General features: G+C 58.6%; 3 protein-coding genes across 11 annotated transcripts; 2 read left to right on the forward strand and 1 right to left on the reverse strand.

The window, feature by feature from the left end:
* Nucleotides 1-1,139: 1,139 nt before the first annotated feature.
* B3GAT3 (beta-1,3-glucuronyltransferase 3) lies at nucleotides 1,140-5,689 on the forward strand. Of its 6 annotated transcripts, none has more exons than XM_022591769.3 (5): nucleotides 1,140-1,304; nucleotides 2,435-2,609; nucleotides 3,957-4,317; nucleotides 4,488-4,778; nucleotides 5,180-5,689. In XM_022591769.3, the coding sequence occupies exons 1-5, from the start codon at nucleotides 1,223-1,225 to the stop codon at nucleotides 5,276-5,278; spliced, it is 1,008 nt and encodes a 335-aa protein (XP_022447477.1). In that variant the 5' UTR covers nucleotides 1,140-1,222; the 3' UTR covers nucleotides 5,279-5,689. The 6 variants fall into 6 exon arrangements, with proteins under 6 accessions (XP_022447477.1, XP_089770818.1, XP_089770817.1 ...); XM_089914692.1 differs by having other exon boundaries at nucleotides 2,474-2,609; XM_089914691.1 differs by having other exon boundaries at nucleotides 1,197-1,304; nucleotides 1,876-2,609.
* A 123-nt stretch (nucleotides 5,690-5,812) lies between these two features.
* ROM1 (retinal outer segment membrane protein 1) lies at nucleotides 5,813-8,166 on the reverse strand. Its single transcript, XM_022591768.3, has 3 exons — nucleotides 7,103-8,166; nucleotides 6,468-6,714; nucleotides 5,813-6,353 (listed from the first exon to the last, which is right to left on the reverse strand). Exons 1-3 carry the CDS (start codon nucleotides 7,690-7,692, stop codon nucleotides 6,135-6,137), a joined length of 1,056 nt encoding a protein of 351 aa, XP_022447476.2. The 5' UTR covers nucleotides 7,693-8,166; the 3' UTR covers nucleotides 5,813-6,134.
* A 41-nt stretch (nucleotides 8,167-8,207) lies between these two features.
* EML3 (EMAP like 3) lies at nucleotides 8,208-17,449 on the forward strand. 4 transcript variants are annotated; one of them, XM_022591760.3, is made up of 22 exons: nucleotides 8,208-8,552; nucleotides 9,385-9,556; nucleotides 9,638-9,898; nucleotides 9,997-10,110; nucleotides 11,141-11,208; nucleotides 11,379-11,502; nucleotides 11,720-11,890; nucleotides 12,055-12,124; nucleotides 12,211-12,321; nucleotides 12,567-12,662; nucleotides 13,029-13,184; nucleotides 13,338-13,479; nucleotides 13,896-14,047; nucleotides 14,130-14,246; nucleotides 14,344-14,475; nucleotides 14,924-14,991; nucleotides 15,545-15,633; nucleotides 15,706-15,803; nucleotides 15,923-16,010; nucleotides 16,542-16,640; nucleotides 16,912-17,042; nucleotides 17,129-17,449. In XM_022591760.3, the coding sequence occupies exons 1-22, from the start codon at nucleotides 8,531-8,533 to the stop codon at nucleotides 17,330-17,332; spliced, it is 2,685 nt and encodes an 894-aa protein (XP_022447468.1). In that variant the 5' UTR covers nucleotides 8,208-8,530; the 3' UTR covers nucleotides 17,333-17,449. The 4 variants fall into 4 exon arrangements, with proteins under 4 accessions (XP_022447468.1, XP_089770793.1, XP_022447466.1 ...); XM_022591758.3 differs by having other exon boundaries at nucleotides 8,209-8,552; nucleotides 14,130-14,255; XM_022591759.3 differs by having other exon boundaries at nucleotides 8,209-8,552; nucleotides 9,641-9,898; nucleotides 14,130-14,255.
* Nucleotides 17,450-17,534: the final 85 nt, after the last annotated feature.

A 17,534-nucleotide genomic window follows, 5' to 3' on the forward strand; every position in this document is an offset into this window, starting at 1 on the left:
TGCAATGAGAAGCCCACGCGCCGCAATGAAGAGTAGCCCCCGCTGGCCGCAAGTAGAGAAAGCCTACGAGCAGCAACGAAGACCCAGTGCAGCCAAAAGTAAACAAATAAATAAATTTATTTTAAAAAGAGAAATTTCCAGTTAATTCCCTGGGAGATAGCTCATTGCCTTGACATTTTTACCCCCACCCCTTCTGTCACCTGTTTCAGTGTGGGTCAGAGGAGACAGTACAGCTCCTGGAGTCAGGTATCTAGAAGGGACATAGAAAATTGTACGATGGGAATTACATGATTTGGCACAATTTTAGTTACTTATCTGTAAAATGGGGACAATACCTATCTCTCACACAAAAGTGGACCAAGATACTGTGACAACCCTGAAGAAGAGCAGTTTGCTCCTGAACTACTGCCAGATGTGCTGGAAAAACACTATGGATATAAACTCCATCCCAGAAAGGGACCTGATTCCAAGTCATACTAGAAATTCAAAAAAAAAAAAAAATTCCAAGAAATATTAGAATATGAGAGGTTGATTAATTAATGAAATATCAAAAATACCCCTTTACTATTTTTTGGTTTAATTTATTAGATTACTATGTATTTTTTGCATTTTTGCCAAGAGTATCTTGTTAAATATCAAAATTCTGCAACATCAATTTTTAGAGTCATAATATCCTAAATTGTATTAAAATTATAATCAGAGGATCATAGTGAGGATTGTATGAGACACCCAGGGCACAGGCTTGGCACATGATAGGCCCTAGATTTCACTCATTCATGTAACAAGTATGTATTGAGGTACTGTTAACTACCTGCAGTGACTGATGGATGAATGAATGACTATAAGGAGAAAATCTGCGCAGAGGGACTAGAGATCAAGGGGAGGGTCCCAAAGCCACTCCCAAGTACCCTACCTGGCTTTTGACCGCCGGCCGCGCGCGCTTGATACGCCGGATATGACGTCACCCACTACCGTGGTTCCCAGAACTAGGCGGTGGGAGCGGAAATTAACCCGGAGGGAGGGAGTGTGCAGACTGACCGGAAGTGGGCCGCGACGTTTACTGCCAGCTCCAGCTCCTGGGAGCAGGTCGAGAGGAGGGTGAGGAGGGCGGGTCAAGGGGCGGGGCCGCTTCAGGGGCGGGGCTTGCAGGCTGGCGGGCTGGGGGCGGGGAACTTCGTGCCTGCAGGACCCCGCCTGCCCAGGCGCCGGCGGTGGCGCGGCCATGAAGCTGAAGCTGAAGAACGTGTTCCTCGCCTACTTCCTGGTGTCGATCGCCGGCCTCCTCTACGCGCTGGTGCAGCTCGGTGAGCGGGGCGGGGCGGGGGCGCGGCGGGTCGGCCCTCGGGCACCCGTCGCCGAGCGTCCCGCCCTGGGGATGAACCCCCGCGCAGACCCCATTCATCCGGCTCGGCCCTTCTACAGCCCTCTGCGGCCGCCGGGCGCACTCCCCTCTCTAGAACGCACCGCGGCTGCCCGCCGCACCTCGGGTGAAATCAGACTCCTTCCCAGAGCCTGCAAGGCCCCGCATGATCCTGCCTTGGTCTGCCTCTCTAACCCCATTTCCTAACCCTCTCGCTCGCTCTGCTCCGGCCACACTGGCTTCATGACAGTTTCTTGAAAACCCCACACTCATTGCTTCCAAGCACTTAACCTGTCCCCGCTGCCTGTGGTGCTCTTCTCCCGGCTCTTTCCCAGCTCCCTCTCTCATCCTTCAGGTTTCAGCTCACATGTCACCGCCTCACAGGCCTTCCTTGACCACCTTAGCTAAAGTACCTCTTCTCAATCTGGATTCTCTTTAAGTCTCTATCCTATTTGTTTCCTTCATGGCCCTTACCACGGTTTCTAATAATTTTATTAATTTGTTTCTTTGCTTAGTGTCCAGCTCCTCCACTAAACTGAAACCTCCATGAGGGCAGGGACCATGTCTGTTTGGTTTCCTAAGCTGCATCCCGGGCACCTAAGGCAGTGCCTCCCAGGAGGAGCATTCAATAAATACTTATCCAATGATGGAATCAATGAATTTAATGAGTCTTTGGTCACACAGCCAGTGGAACAGATTGAACCCTGCCTCTTATGCAGGGATTTAGAGACTGGGCCACTGCATGATCCTCAGGTATTTGAAAGACTGTCCTGTTTTAGGAGATCAACTTGTTCTTTATGGTTCCAGAAGGCAGAACTAGGACCAGCAGGTAGAAAGGATGGAGGCAGGTAATCAGCTCAATAGCCAGATGAAAACTGTAATGGATGGAATTGGTAAAGTCGGAGAGGGGCTGCTAATTGAGGCAGTGAGCTCCCCACCACCCAAGGCATAGAAAAGCTGTTAGAGAAGTTGTAAAGAGAGCCCTGCACTGGCTAGTTGAACAGAAGGTTATGGCCCTTTGGGATGCTGAACATACTGTGGTTCTCTGCCCCCATCCCTGCTTCCTGGGACCAGGCCAGCCATGTGACTGCCTCTCTCCCCTGCGGGCAGCAGCAGAGCAGCTTCGGCAGAAGGATCTGAGGATTTCCCAGCTGCAAGCCGATCTCCGTCGTCCACCCCCTGCCCCCGCCCAGCCCCCTGAACCTGAGGCTCTGCCTACTATCTATGTTGTTACCCCCACCTATGCCAGGTATGGGCTGTGATGCACCCAACATCTGCATGGACCAAGAGGCTGGGCTCGATGATGAGTTTCGGGAGGCGCTGGGCCAGGGGATGTTCCTCAAGCTAAGGCATGCCAGATGACAGGCTAAATGAACCACATCATCACTCAAAGATTTGTGGGAAAATGCTTTTCTATTAAAATAGACAGGGATGTGCCGTGAAGTAGAATACAATATTCCTGAGAAGCTTTAAGATAGAACAATAAAGTTGCAAAGAAATTCTGAACTTGCCAGCGAGTTCACGCTCTCTCCTTAGGGAGCCTTTGGTGAGAAGGTTTGGGAAGCCCTTGACTACATGGAAGCAGAAAAGGACTTGGCCCTGCAGTCACACGGGGGTCTAGAAATAGTTACACCAGCTATTATTTGCCATGTGTTTACTCTCTGCCCCGCGCTGTGCTAAGTGTACCCCTTTTGTTTTTTTTTTTAATAAAACGTAGCGTTATTGGTGACACAAACCAACTGGGAAATGTGGTTTTGAATCTGTAGCCAAAAGGGCTTGCTGACATCTGCCTGGAATCAGATGGCTGACCCACCTACGCCAGGGCATCTCTAGACCCTCTCCACCTCCCTACACACACCATCAAGCCTGGGGCGGGCAGGCCCATCTGAAGGGTAAAGAAGCCTGCAAGAGACTGCGCCCCTACCTTCCCAGTTTCTTGTCTAAACTCGGATAAATCTTCGTCCCCTGAAGAGGAATGAGCCAAAGGGCTCCTCTAAACTCTCCTACCTGGAAATCCAAGCATAGGCGGCAAAGAACATGGTCCTACTGGTATTCTAAAAAGTCATGATCTTATTTAATCTTTAAAACAACATTGTTGTAAAGTACTGTTATTTTAAAGTTATTTAAAGGAAACTGAGCCTTGGGGAGATGGAGCCATTTCCCCAGATATCTCACCTAATAAGTTACAAAACTGGCGTTCAAACCCAGATCTGATTTCAAAGACTGTGCCCTTAATTTATAGTCAGAGCCCTGGGGTTGAGGTGAGTGACAGACATGGACATTAAGAACAGGGCAGGTGAATCAATGCCCTGGCGGTCCAGTGGTTAGGACTCAGCGCTTCCACTGCAGTGGGCATGGGTTCCATCCCTGGTCAGGGAACTAAGATCCTGCAAGCTGAGTGGCTGGGTCAAAAAACAAAACAAGACAAAGAAAAGAACAGGGCATTTGGGTGCTGGTCGGGGAAAGGTCACGGGGGGTGGGGGTGGGGGAGTGGGGGGTGGGCGGTGCTAGGAGTGGCCCAGGAGAAGCCATATGTACCCTCTGGAGTGGGCAAATTGTGCCTACCCCTTTCCCTCCTGCATCTTTCCCCCTGCAGGCTGGTGCAGAAGGCGGAGCTGGTGCGGCTGTCCCAGACCCTAAGCCTGGTGCCCCGGCTGCACTGGCTGCTGGTAGAGGATGCTGAGGGCCCCACCCCGTTGGTCTCGGGGCTGCTGGCTGCCTCTGGCCTCCTCTTCACACACCTGGCGGTCCTCACCCCCAAGGCCCAGCGACTCCGGGAGGGCGAGCCAGGCTGGGTTCGGCCCCGAGGTGTTGAGCAACGGAACAGGGCCCTGGACTGGCTCCGGAGCAGAGGGGGTGCTGTGGCGGGAGAGAAGGATCCACCCCCACCAGGCACCCGGGGAGTCGTGTACTTTGCTGATGACGACAACACCTACAGCCGGGAACTCTTTGAGGAGGTGAGCACTGAGATGGGGCTGGGGAAACAGGCCAGGTGGGGCCCGCTTCATCTTTTTCCCTAGGTGAGGAGTGGGGAGCGGTGGGGCAGAGTGACTCAAGTGGTCCTTCCCTCTGCTCCCATTCCTCTGGGCCACCTCCTGTCTGTTTCTTCTTTCCTGACTTCTGTTAGATGCGCTGGACCCGTGGAGTCTCAGTGTGGCCAGTGGGGCTGGTGGGCGGCCTGCGATTCGAGGGCCCTCGCGTACAGGACGGCCGGGTTGTGGGCTTCCACACGGCATGGGAGCCCAATAGGCCCTTCCCAGTGGATATGGCGGGATTTGCTGTCTCCCTGCCCCTGCTGTTGGCGAAACCCAATGCCCGGTTTGATGCTACTGCTCCTCGGGGCCACCTGGAGAGCAGCCTCCTGAGCCACCTTGTAGATCCCAAGGACCTGGAGCCGCGGGCTGCCAACTGCACTCGGGTAAGGGGATGGAGGTGGGCACAGAAATCTGACTGTGGGATGGACGGGTGATGGGAGAAGTGGAATGAGGCCCTGGGGAGTAGGATCAAGGATGGGTGTTTGAACCAGGAGAGACCCTCCAGGGCTCAGATTCAACCTTGCTTGCTCTCCTGAAGGGGAAGCTGGGAGGCAGGGAAGGAAAGTGGTCTTCCTGCCACTCTGTCTCCTGGCACCCGTGTGACACAGAGAGGGTAAGGGATTAAGCCCCATTTTAGAGGCACTAAAGCCTCCCCCCACCCACCCTTCATACTTGGCAGCCAACCCAGTGTGTGTCGAGGGGGTTGGAGAATCCATTCTACACTGCGTGCCCCAGCGGCTTGGCTGTGGCTGGGCCCAGCCCTAACTGAAAGCTCTCGGGACAGGTCCTGGTGTGGCATACGCGGACAGAGAAGCCCAAGACGAAGCAGGAGGAGCAGCTGCAGCGGCAGGGCCGAGGCTCAGACCCAGCTGTCGAGGTGTGATGGCGGCCCTCCACTGCCCACCACCTCATCAGACACAGATCTGTGGGACTGGATCCCTGGCCTGCCCAGGATGTGGTTTTCCAAGTCCTGAGCCCTCAGAGCCAGGGGCGGCCCTTCTGCCCCTTCAACCCCAGGGCGTGGCCCAGCTGCTTCTCCCCTCCCCCAGCTTGCCTTGTGGCACTGCCCACAGGCTAGGGACAAGCGGCCCTTGTGTTGAGCCAGATGGGCCCCGTCTGGGGCGGAGCAGAAAACAGAGAGTCTCCGGCGGGCGGGCGGCTGAGTGACTGGGTAACTTATTGGGGCTGGGCATGCACTGGGGGGCTGGAGGAGCTGGGCTGGGCCCTCCCCACCTGAGCATGCTGACCGCCCGCCCCCCCCGCCCCAACCTCCAGAATAAAAACTCTCAACCTGGAGGGGCTTCTGTTTTCCTTCACTTCCCATGTCAGGTTCTTGCATTTGATCCTTACCAGGTCAAAACCCTGGAGTTCTGGCTTCTCCATCAGACGGAAATCAGTTCTCTCAGGGCCCCCACCCCCTTGAAGAGAAAGATCAGTGGCTTCAGTCCAAAAGCTTTATTGAGTCTGTGCACCAGAAGCAGCCTCCAGCCCTTCCCATGTCACTTTCCCACCACCCTGGTTTTTTTTCTGTTCTTCCCTGGTGGTTCTGGCCATGGGCTAGGCCCTAGGACACCTGGTTTTCTCTCCTACCCCAGTCCAGCTCACTGACTATCCTTAACCCTCTAATCCCAGAGATCCCTCCTCCCCCACCTGGAGCCTATAAGGAGTTGTGAGGTTTCCAGTCTTGTCCATCTCTCCCCTTCTCCCCACCCCTCATCCCCACCCCAAGCTCCAGGCCACTAGGCCTCAGGTAGACCCTCCTTGGGAGGTTCCTCTTCTGGTGGGGCCTCCTCAGGTGCTGGCCTGCGGGCCACCCCTCCCTGTAGCCATGCTGTTTTCAGCATGTCTTTCAGCCCAGCAGGAAAGAGATAGCCCTGGGCCTCTCCCTCCCCATCGATGACTCCTCCGAGCCCCTCCAGTGCCGTTTGCAGGTACCGCAGGCCCAAGAGTACCAGGGTCTGTGGGGAAAGCAAGGGGCAAGAGGTCAATGAGGGTCACAGCAGTTCCAGGGGCCCCTGGGTTGGAGGCGGTGAGGAGGCCCAGAGGAGGCCTCAGACACTTTGCTGACTCACCTGCAGCAGGAAGGTAACAGCCAGCATGTTGCCCAGTGTGCTCGCCAGCCCCTGCAGGTGCCCCAGCAGCACCTCATGGCATCCTTGGGCCCAGAGGTTTAGGTTGGGCTGTCGGGGATCAAAGAGGGGGTGGGCGTGGGGGTCTGAGAGCTGGCTTTGCAGGCAAGGTCTGGGTGAGTGGGGGTTACAGCAGGAGAAAGGGACCCCATCAATCAGATATAGGCCTTCCACATTGCTCTGGATCCGGCTGCAAAGGGAGGGGCAGGGGTGTTAGGATGTCTGGAGATAGAGGCCTGGGGGAGAAGCTGCAGGGCACAGGAGTTGAGAAGGGAAAAGATGAGTGAGACATTTACTGACTGCTTTACTATGTGCCAGGCATGCATACATAATTCGTTTATCCTTACGACAACCCTGTAAGGTGGGACTTCTATCATCTCCAGTTTACAGACAAGCAAATGGGCCCAGAGCAGTTTGGTAACATGCCCTGGGTCACACAGCTAAAACATGGCAGAGCTGTGCTCCATTCTCTCAGTCACTAGACTCTACTCATTGCCTGTCTGGGTGAGGTGGGGTTTCAAGGAAGGAGGAAGAGGAGGAGAAGAAGGAAGAGGGAGGAGGAGAAGCAAATCACTCACTCAACCACGTCCTGGTCATTGGGATCCAGGTAACGGTTGCTGACCCACTGGATCCCAAACCAATCCTTGTACCCATGGCGCCCGCAGCAGTGGTGCCTCAGCTGCAGCTCATCCAACAGCCGTTTGGCTTGACAGCGTCCGGGAACCTCTGTGTCCTTGTAGTTAGCCAAGGCAGTCCCCAGGCCCTCCTCCAGTCCTGTGTCCAGAGTCCCAGGTAAAGCCAGGGCGAGCCCCAGGGCAAGAACCAGGAGCCCCCCGCCACCAGCTGTGCCAGCCACCAGCAGCGGGCCCAGGACCCCTCGCCAGGGAGGGTATTGAGCTGCATCCAGACTGGCCCTGCTGGCTCCTGAACCCACCAGTCCTGTGCCCAGAGCCACTGCACTGGCTGCCAAGGCAACCTGGGGCAGGGCAGCGACCGGGCAGGAGGGAGCCAAGAAGGTGCCAAGGTGCCACAGCTGGACCAGGAGGTGCCCGCTACAGAGGAGGGTGAGGCCACCGACCACCGCCAGCAGCCAGGAGAGGAGCCAGAGGCCCTGCGCCAGACGGATGCGGGGCTGGAGGGGCAGCACCAGGGGCAGCACCGGCGCCATCTCCCATCTCTGCCCAAGGGACAGCAGGGCTGTCAGGGACAGGGGTTGGCCGCGGCAGGATGCTGCGTCAGCCCAGCCTGGCTTGAGCTGGGCTAATGCCACCCTGACCCCAATACCCTGGGCATCCTCCCGCCACAGCCTTAATAACCCTCTGCCCTGTCCCCTGCCAGTCCCAATTCGGGATGCCTTGGCCTTGCCCCTTAGGAAAAGCCCCGCCCCCGGGCAAAAGGCCTATTTCGTGACCCCGCCCCTGTCCCTTCGCGGAAGTGGGGAGGGGCTGGTCGGTTCTGCCTCGACAGGCTAGGGGCTGGGGTCGGGAGACCTCACGGCCCGCGCTCCTTCCCAGGTCCCCAGGGAGTCCGAGGGCCAGGATCCCGGAAGGGCCCGGAGGGCGGTGGCCGGAGGGGGCCGGGGGTCAGCGGGTTGGCCCCGCCCCCGAAGCGAGCTGCGAGGCCCGGACAGGGAGGGGTTACCAGGCGGCCCGGCCCCCCCCCCTCGTCCCGCCCCCCCCCCTCCCGCGCTTCCTGGCGGCTTCGCGTCCGGCGCCTGTTTGTGCTGCGGCGCTGGGGCCCAGGACGGCCCCGCCACCCCACCCCCGGGAGCCGAGAGCGGTCCCGGGAGAGTCCGAGGCCCCGGCGGGCCCCGGAGCCTGCGGCCCCCGCCCCACAGCGCCCCCTCCAGGCCCTTTCCCCGCGCCCGACAGCGCCCCCGGGGGGTGGCTCGGCTCCCTTGCGCGCGCGCCCCGGGGTGCTTCCCCTTCCCCTCTCTCTGGCCATGGCCCCCGCGGCTTAGACGCCTCCTCCTCCGCCGCCGCCGCTCGGAGCAAGCCGGGGGCCGGATGGACGGGGCCGGGGGGCCCGGTGAGTACGGGGCGGGGCGGGCGGCGTGCCCCTTCCCGGAGCGCCGGCCGGTCGGGCGCTGCCATTGCCCGACGGCTGTTCGGGACGTCCCCGCGTGCTCCTCGGCTCCGGGGGCTCTGAGCATCCTCCACTGTTCCTCAGGTCGCTCTCCCTAGTTACTTGGGTCCTCCAACTGTCATTTCGGACTTCCCCAACGTCATCCTACCTCCCGTGTTACTCTGGGCCCCTCGAAAATTTCCTTACCTCCTGTGTTACTCTGGGCCTCTTTTCCTGGGATTTTGGGTCTTTTTACTTCGGACCCCCACTGTTACCCTGGGACCTTCGCTATGACTCTTCTCTCCACTCATACCCTCTCCTGTCACTCTAGATGTCTTCTGCTTCTCTGAGTCCTCAGGATGACTGTACAGTTGTGTCCCCCCCACTTTTCTCCGGGTGCTCCCTCTGAGTTTCTCTGCCTTCTCTGGAGACCTGAGCTTGCTCTGGGCTGGGCCCTGTCGTCCCTCACCAGCACTGCGCTTCAGCCTGTGGTTCCCACGTTCCTCGCCAGTACTCCATATTTTCCCCCTGGGCACTCCATGGTACTCCCTGTCTTTGCGGAGGCTGGGACGGCAGCAGGAAGGGAGCTTTGCCAGGTTCCTCGCCTGCCCTGCCACAAGGAGGCCCTTGATCCTTTACCACCCGTCTCCTCCCCTCTGGGAGCGCATCCAAGCCTGGAGCTGCTCGAAGGGTGCAGGTCCTATTGGACAAATGCACAGCTGGGGGCAGAGAGAATCCCCTCAAGCCTTTCCCCAGGTGGTGGGTACATTCTGACTGCTTCTTGCCCCTTTCCCAGGTGAGGGCCCTGCTCAGGAGGCCCTGCAGTCCTTGAGCCGGCGGCTTCAGGTGCAGGAGAAGGAGATGGAGCTGGTAAAGGCAGCCTTGGCAGAGGCTCTTCGCTTGCTGCGGCTGCAGGCGCCTCCCACCTCCCTGCAGGACCCTGGCACACCAGGCCCTACAAGGGACAGGTATGCATGTTGTCAAACCTTCTTCCTCCCCCTTGCTGGGGCCTCCCCCAGGGGCATCGGGCTGATGCACTGGCTCCCCAGCAGCCCTGCAGCTCCCCCGGGACTGCCACCCGCACGCAGCCCCTCCTCGGTGAGCCGAGGCACCCAGACAGAGACAGAGGTGGAGACGGAGTCATCACCTGGCCCCCCTGGCCTGATCAACGGGCCCGCGGCCCCGCATGGGGGCGGTGAAGAGCCCGGTGGGACCCAGTCCGAAGGAGGGGGCAGCAGCAGCAGTGGCACTGGCTCACCCGGCCCCCCAGGGCTCCTCAGGCTGGTGCAGCCCCCACAGCGTACTGACACGTGAGTGTCCTGCGGCAGAGGCTGGGAGGGGAGGGAGGAGTGGGGAGCACAATCCGAGGGAATGACTTTCACCTGCTCACTGTGCTCCGTCCGACCAGGCCCCGGAGAAATTCTTCCTCCTCCTCGTCCCCCTCAGAGCGGCCTCGCCAGAAACTTTCCCGGAAGGCAGCTTCCTCGGCCAACCTGTTGTTGCGGTCAGGGAGCACAGAGAGGTGGGTGAGGCTCCCCTCCCCCGCGCCCGCCCCACCCCAGGCTCAGGTTCTTGACTTTTCACATCCCTCACCTCACTTCCCTGGGTGGGGTGGGGGGACCTCATTGCCCAACAGGAAGAAAGGAACAAGCACTTCTGGGGTGCCTGCTGTGTACCCGGCACTGTGCTAAACCCTCGACCTCCTCCATCTCATTCAGTCCCCATGACATCCTTGGGGGGTAGGTGGTCTCATGCTGATCATTGTCCAGGTGAAGAAGCAGGCTCAGAGAGGGTAAGTCATTTGTCTGGGGTCACACAGCTAGAGCCAGGATTCCGACCCAACTCTTCTTGACTCCAGTTCCCCTGCCGTTTCCACTATATCACAACATACCTTCCAAGATTCCAAGAGGGTTTTCCAAAAGCACCCATGATTTTCATGGTGACGGTCCTCAGAGTCTCAGCCTTCTCCCACACCTCAGCGTACCAAGCTTTACTTCTAGAGAGCAAGGAGAAATCCTAGTGGCTGAGCATAGTTGTCTCAGAGTGTGTACAGGCCCCAGGACACCTGAGTGTTCATTCTAGCCCTATCCTTGGCCTCTCTTTTATTCTTTGAAGAGAGATGGTCACCTTATTATCTAAGGACAGCGATCTCTGGAATTCACCTGTCACTTTCCCCTTGAGAGATAAGGACTATTCTTGCTTACCTCTCAGATCCCTGAAAGGCAGGGCTGATGTACATTCTGGATTCACTAAAGGCCCATTTTACAGATGGGAAAATGAAGCGGTTAATAGCCAGAGGCCTGGTGGTCTGGAGGAAAGTGTCACCCCACCCTGCCTCTTACAGGCTTACTCAGCCTCTTTAGCCTCAGTCTTCTCATGCCTTAAATGGAGCTAAAAGTCCCCACCCGAGCCCTGAATGCTCACGATGCAAACTGAAAGTCTGCAGAGATGACTGTCATCTCTAGGGTAACCTCCTTTCTTACGTCCTGCCCCTCCACAACTGTGTCTTGGGACCTGACCCCAATCCCTGTGCTTTTCTTCCTTTGCAACAGCCGTGGGGGAAAAGACCCCCTCTCCAGCCCTGGGGGTCCTGGATCTCGGAGGGGCAATTATAATTTAGGTATGTATAGAGGGCTCCGGAAGAACTTGGATGATGGGGTTAGGGTTTGGGCTGCAGCCCCAGGAGCTATTTTGGGGGACCTGTGAGGTATGGCGGGTTGAGTTCTGCTCTGGCTTTCCTGGAAGGGAAGCTACAGGGTGGTGATTGACACCCCCTTCTTTTTTCTGTAGAAGGCATCTCAGTGAAGATGTTCCTTCGCGGCCGCCCCATTACCATGTACATCCCGTCTGGCATCCGCAGCCTCGAGGAGCTGCCCAGCGGCCCACCCCCGGAGACCCTCAGCCTTGACTGGGTGTATCCTGCCCCTTCCAGTCCCATGGCAACCACCCTTCCCATCCTGGAATGTCCCCATCCCTTGCACCTCCTGGGTCTGCAAGGAGAGTGAGACCTCTGAATCCTCCACTTCCATCCTCTGCCAGCGGCGCTGCTATAGCCAGAGCTCTGTCTTCCTCTCCTTTTCCTCGTGGTGCCCTTGATCTGACCCTTTCCTTGACCATGATCCCCACTCCAGTTACGGGTACCGGGGTCGTGACTCCCGCTCTAATCTGTTTGTGCTGCGCTCTGGGGAGGTGGTCTACTTTATCGCCTGTGTGGTGGTGCTGTACCGGCCTGGGGGAGGCCCAGGGGGCCCTGGAGGTGGTGGCCAGAGACATTACCGGGGGCACACGGACTGCGTTCGATGGTGAGGGTCCTAGGGCTTGGGAGTGGGCAGCTCTAGGCATGGGGATGGTGGGCTTGGCAGGAAGAGGGTCTGGGTGGGTGTGGAGGAACAGGAGAGGAGAGTGGCCTGGGTGGTCTTGAGAGACCACCGACCCCCTTCCCTAGAGTGTCTCCTCCCCCACTTAGCCTGGCTGTTCACCCTGATGGTGTGCGTGTAGCCTCAGGACAGACAGCCGGAGTGGATAAGGATGGAAAGGTAAGGCCACAGTCAAACGCCAGGCAGACAGGGTGAAATTCCAGCCCAGCTGTCCTTCACACCCCTGACCCCTTCTCCCCCACCAGCCCCTGCAGCCTGTGGTTCATGTCTGGGACTCAGAGACGCTGCTGAAGCTGCAGGAGATCGGACTGGGGGCCTTCGAGCGGGGTGTGGGGGCCCTGGCCTTTTCAGTTGCGGTGAGCTGGCCCCGGCGCCTCGAGGCCCCCATCTTCCCTGTCCGGGAACCCCCTCCTTGTACTTCACCAGGAAGCCTCAGAAGTCCTGGCCTTCCTAAGCCCCACCCAGCCGGTTCTCCTAAGAGACAGTGTGGCCCCTTCTTCTGCTCTCTCAGCCTGTCATGGCACCCCTGGCCTAATTTGGACCACGAATCCTGGGACCTCCAGGCCTTACTCGGCCCCTCTGATGTGTCCCCCATCTTCAGGATCTGGGTGCTTTCCTCTGTGTGGTGGATGATTCCAATGAGCACATGCTGTCTGTGTGGGACTGCAGCCGGGGAACGAAGCTGGCTGAGATCAAGGTGAGGTGTCCAGGTGGCCTGGTGGGGCACTGAGGTTGAGGTGCTGGGAGTGGTGGAGTGCAGAGAGCTCCAGACTTCCCCGTACGTGTACCTCCTTTCTGGCCTGGTCCCCTGGAGCAAGCCTCCTAGCTTCTCTGAGGCTGTGAAGTGGGGACCGTGGAGGTTCTGACCTCGTGAGGGACACCGTGTTAGGCACTAGTGAGTGACTGGCAGTAGTGCTCTTAGGGGACCAGGGCCTTGGAGGAAGGGTTGTCCTGAGGGTCCTGGGCTTCTGCAGACCAGTTGTCAGGATGCCAGTTGAAGAGAGTCTGGTAGAATGAAGGTGCACAGGGCTGGGGGTGGTTGAATCTAGTATCTTCCCTTCAGAGCACAAATGACTCAGTCCTGGCCGTTGGCTTCAACCCTCGCGACAGCAGCTGCATTGTCACCAGCGGGAAATCCCACGTCCACTTCTGGAACTGGAGTGGTGGAGCAGGGGTTCCTGGGAACGGGACCCTCACCAGGAAACAGGGTGTCTTTGGGGTGAGGTGTGGATGGGTGCAGGGTGGTGGGGGAGGGCAGAGTGGCGATGGAAGTATTGGTCTGAGTACTGTAGACCCTGACGCTACCCAACTCCCAGCTGTCCCGAGACTTGTAGCGTCTTTGACCTCTGCTCTCTGCTCACCTGGCCCCCAGAAATACAAGAAACCCAAGTTTATCCCCTGCTTTGTGCTCCTTCCGGACGGAGACATTCTCACAGGGGACTCCGAGGGGAACATTCTCACCTGGGGGCGGAGCCTCTCAGATTCCAGGACCCCAGGCAGGGGCGGGGCCAAAGGTATGTGATTGGGGGTGGCATCTGGGAAGGCTAGTTCCCCAGACGGTCTGTGAAAACAGAGGAGAGGATTTCCCATCCTTTGCCCTTGAGAATTGATCGTGCTCTGTCCGAGGGTGGGGCCCTCTGGGGGGCTAGTCTAGGAGGGCAGGGGGCAGCATGGCAGAGAGGGCTGGGGCTTTGGAGTGTGCCAGATCCTGGGTTCAAATCCCAGTTTCGCCCCTAGTTGCCTGGCCCTTAGGAAGTTACCTCACTTCTCGGAGCCTTGGTTGTCCAGTCTGTAAACTGGGGAGAAGCCGAGGACCAGGCTAGGCACTCAGCCCCTGGTGGTTATTGCTCTATTGTGACGGCCTCGGCTGCTCCTGTTCCCTGCTTCCCTGCACCCCAAACGCATGACCCACCCCGGACTTTGCCAACAGAGACCTACGGGATTGTGGCCCAGGCGCACGCTCACGAGGGTTCTATCTTTGCCCTGTGTCTCCGGCGGGACGGGACCGTGCTGAGTGGTGGTGGGCGGGACCGCCGGCTGGTCCAGTGGGGGCCTGGGTTGGTGGCCCTCCAGGAAGCTGAGGTGAGGGCTGGGCTGGGGTCAAGGGAAGGAGAGGGAAGAGGAATGGTCAGCGGGCCCCTGACTCTCTGCTACCACTCTGCAGATTCCTGAACACTTTGGGGCCGTGCGGGCCATTGCAGAGGGGCTTGGCTCTGAGCTGCTGGTGGGAACCACGAAGAACGCATTGCTGAGGGGAGATCTGGACCAGGGCTTCTCCCCTGTAATCCAGGTTGGGGGGGGGCGCCAAGGGTTCGAGCGAGCAGGAAGGGAAGGGCTGTTGGGGAGGGGCAGAGGTGACAGCACACGCTCTGCCACAGGGTCACACGGATGAGCTCTGGGGGCTCTGCACACATCCCTTCCAGAACCGTTTCCTCACCTGTGGCCATGACCGGCAGCTCTGCCTGTGGGATGGGGAGGGCCATGCGCTGGCCTGGAGCATCGACCTCAAGGTAGAGCTCTGTGTCCCCGGATCCTCAGTGTCACGCCCACCATGACTCCTGTGGCCACCACTCCTTCCCCAACACTCCCTTCCCTTTTGCTCCTAGAGGCAGCCCGTTTGTACTGGTGTGGCTGTACTGGCTGCTAAAATACTCTTCTGTACTGATGCCTCCAGTGCCCCCTGAGCACTGCCCTCCCCCCAGCCCTTAGACGTCCTCTTGATCCAGCAACTGACGGTTAATCTCCAGCACAGCTGTGGGGTGTCACTTCTGGTTGTTAAGTGTTTTGAGTAGCACCTCTGCTTAGGCTCCAGTGATACCCTGCCTCCATCCCAGGTTTCCTGTCCCTCTCATCCTTGAGAGGAGGGGGCTTTGACATTGTTATCAAGATGACAAGGTATCCATCTTAGTTCCCTCACTAGAAAGGCATCTTCTTGAATTCACCTTTCCCCCCTCCCAGGAGACTGGTCTCTGTGCTGACTTCCACCCCAGTGGGGCAGTTGTGGCCGTAGGACTGAACACAGGGAGGTGAGAGGGAGCCAGGACTCCTGGGAGGGGAAAGCAGGAGGTATGGGAAGGGTTTCTGGTAATGGCGGGGGTGGAGGAGTGTGATCGCTGCCTGCTCAGGAGCCCCAACTGCACCCTCCCTCTTCTCAGTGCTTTTCCCTGCAGCCAGGGTCTCCCCTGCTCTCCTATGGCAGCTGTCATCACACCCTCCCCCATCCATTCTCCCCTCCAAGCAAGCCTGGGAGTGGAGGAGGTGGCAGCTCAGGCTAGAGAAGCAGCGGGGATGGGAGGGGCATAGGGGAGACTAACACAGGGAAGTGACAAGCTTAACAGACTCCACAAGGCCCTGGTAGTTGGGCCCCTGTTCTCCCTTTCAGACGGCATCAGGAGCCCCTCAGCTTTTATCTGCCCATAGCCCCTTCCCACTTCCCAGCATAAGACCGCAATGATAGATAACCTCTTTGTCTACATCACAGCCTTTCTTTTGGTGCCTCTGAGGCTCTCTGACTTGCCAACCCCTACCCTGCTCAGGACAGGTATCCTCACACCTGCTTTCCACCCCCCTCCCTTCTAGGTGGCTAGTTTTGGACACAGAGACCAGAGAGATCGTGTCCGACATCACTGATGGCAATGAGCAGCTCTCAGTGGTCCGGTACAGCCCAGGTGGGAGCCACCCCCACCCCGGAACCTAGACTCATCCCTGGCCCTTCCCTCTCTGAGTGACTGTCTTTGTAGATGGGTTGTACCTGGCCATCGGTTCCCATGACAACATGATCTACATCTATAGCGTTTCCAGTGATGGTGCCAAGTCCAGCCGCTTTGGCCGCTGTGTGGTGAGGAAGCTGGGGTGGAGGGCGGGGCATTGCCATAGCAGGTAAACTAATGTACTTTAGGAGGGTGAGGGGATGGGAAATGGTGGCTACATTGTTAGTCTCTTGACCCTTGCTCCCAGGGTCACTCCAGCTTCATCACTCACCTTGACTGGTCCAAGGATGGGAACTTCATCATGTCCAATTCTGGGGACTATGAGATCCTTTACTGTGAGTGACAGTAGGGGAGGGCATGGGGAGAGGGTAATAGGGGTGGGTTTTATTTATGTGAGGGGGCTCCTGGTTGGGAGGGGATGAAGGAGAAGATGTGGGGGAACTCCAGGTGGAGGGGCAGTCAGACAGGGAGGTGGAGATGGGTTTGAAGTGGAGTCAGAATTATACACATAGGAGGAATGTTGTCATTTGGACAAAAAAACCACACACACAGTTTTGCACCATGTCTTGTTCCCACAAGGCCTTGGGGGAGTTGAAAAATGCACCAAGAAAAGATTGTTTTGGAAAAGTTTCTCAGGACAGGTGTGGAGGGATTGATTATCAAGGGAGGAGGAACTGATGAGAAACAGGAGAACTTCAGCTGAGAACTCAGGAAGCACTTGGGGCTGGGTGTTGCCCTGGGCTGAGGGCTACCACCCTGACCAGATCACGTGCCACTGCCTCAAGCCAGTCTTTCCAACCCTTCCATGGCATCTTCCCCACTGAGGGCAGGGTGAGAGCTGAGCTGGGTGGGCTCCCTCTCCCCAGGGGACGTGGCTGGAGGCTGTAAGCTGCTGAGGAATCGTTATGAGAGCCGAGACCGGGAGTGGGCCACCTACACCTGCGTGCTGGGCTTCCATGTCTACGGTGAGCAGGGGCCCAGGGCCGCGGAACCCTGTGGGAGAGGTGCGGGGACAAGGTGCAGCCCGTCCCGGGCTCGCAATGCTGGACAGGTGTAGAGGGCTGGGCGTCAACAAACTGGCAAAGCCAGCCCAGGAGGCCCCTTCGGCCGGCCCTCGGGACCGGGAAGGATTTCCTGGAACGCGCGGCCGGTGGGCGGCCCGAGCGCCGGAAATGGTGCCGCTCTGGACCGTGGGTGGCGGCCGGGAGGCTGGGCTGAGGCTGGCCCCTGTGCTAGGCGTGTGGCCTGACGGCTCGGATGGAACCGACATCAACTCCCTGTGCCGCTCCCACAACGAGCGCGTGGTGGCTGTGGCCGACGACTTCTGCAAAGTGCACCTCTTCCAGTACCCGTGCGCCCGCGCCAAGGTAAGGCCTCCGGGGGCCTCCGGGGCCGGGCGGTAGGGGTCCCAGGGCTCCGCGGCCGCTGTAGCTCGACCTTCCTTCCTGACCAGGCGCCGAGCCTCGTGTACGGTGGTCACGGCAGCCACGTGACCAGCGTCCGGTTCACGCACGACGACTCGCACCTCGTCTCGCTGGGCGGCAAGGACGCCAGCATCTTCCAGTGGCGAGTGCTGGGCCCTGGGGGCGCGGGGCCGGCGCCTGCAACGCCCTCTCGAACCCCCTCCCTGTCCCCCGCCTCCTCTCTCGACGTCTGACCGCTGTCCTACGGGACCCACAGGCCCTGCAGCGTGGCCCCGCCCCACCCAAATTCCCCATTACCGGGGCCGACCCTGTCCTCGACTTCGAGACATTCCCAAAAGCGCATTTCCCTGGAGGGGGCGAACGGCACCCCTGCACACACTGTATAGACCCGCTGGCTGAGCCGGGCAGCCCCAGCCGGGGCCCTGACTCCCGCTG

This window comes from Delphinapterus leucas, chromosome 7, assembly GCF_059928025.1.
Source record: "Delphinapterus leucas isolate spDelLeu-1000000601 "Yukka" chromosome 7, BTC_Dleu_Yukka2, whole genome shotgun sequence".
Classification (NCBI taxonomy): domain Eukaryota; kingdom Metazoa; phylum Chordata; class Mammalia; order Artiodactyla; family Monodontidae; genus Delphinapterus; species Delphinapterus leucas.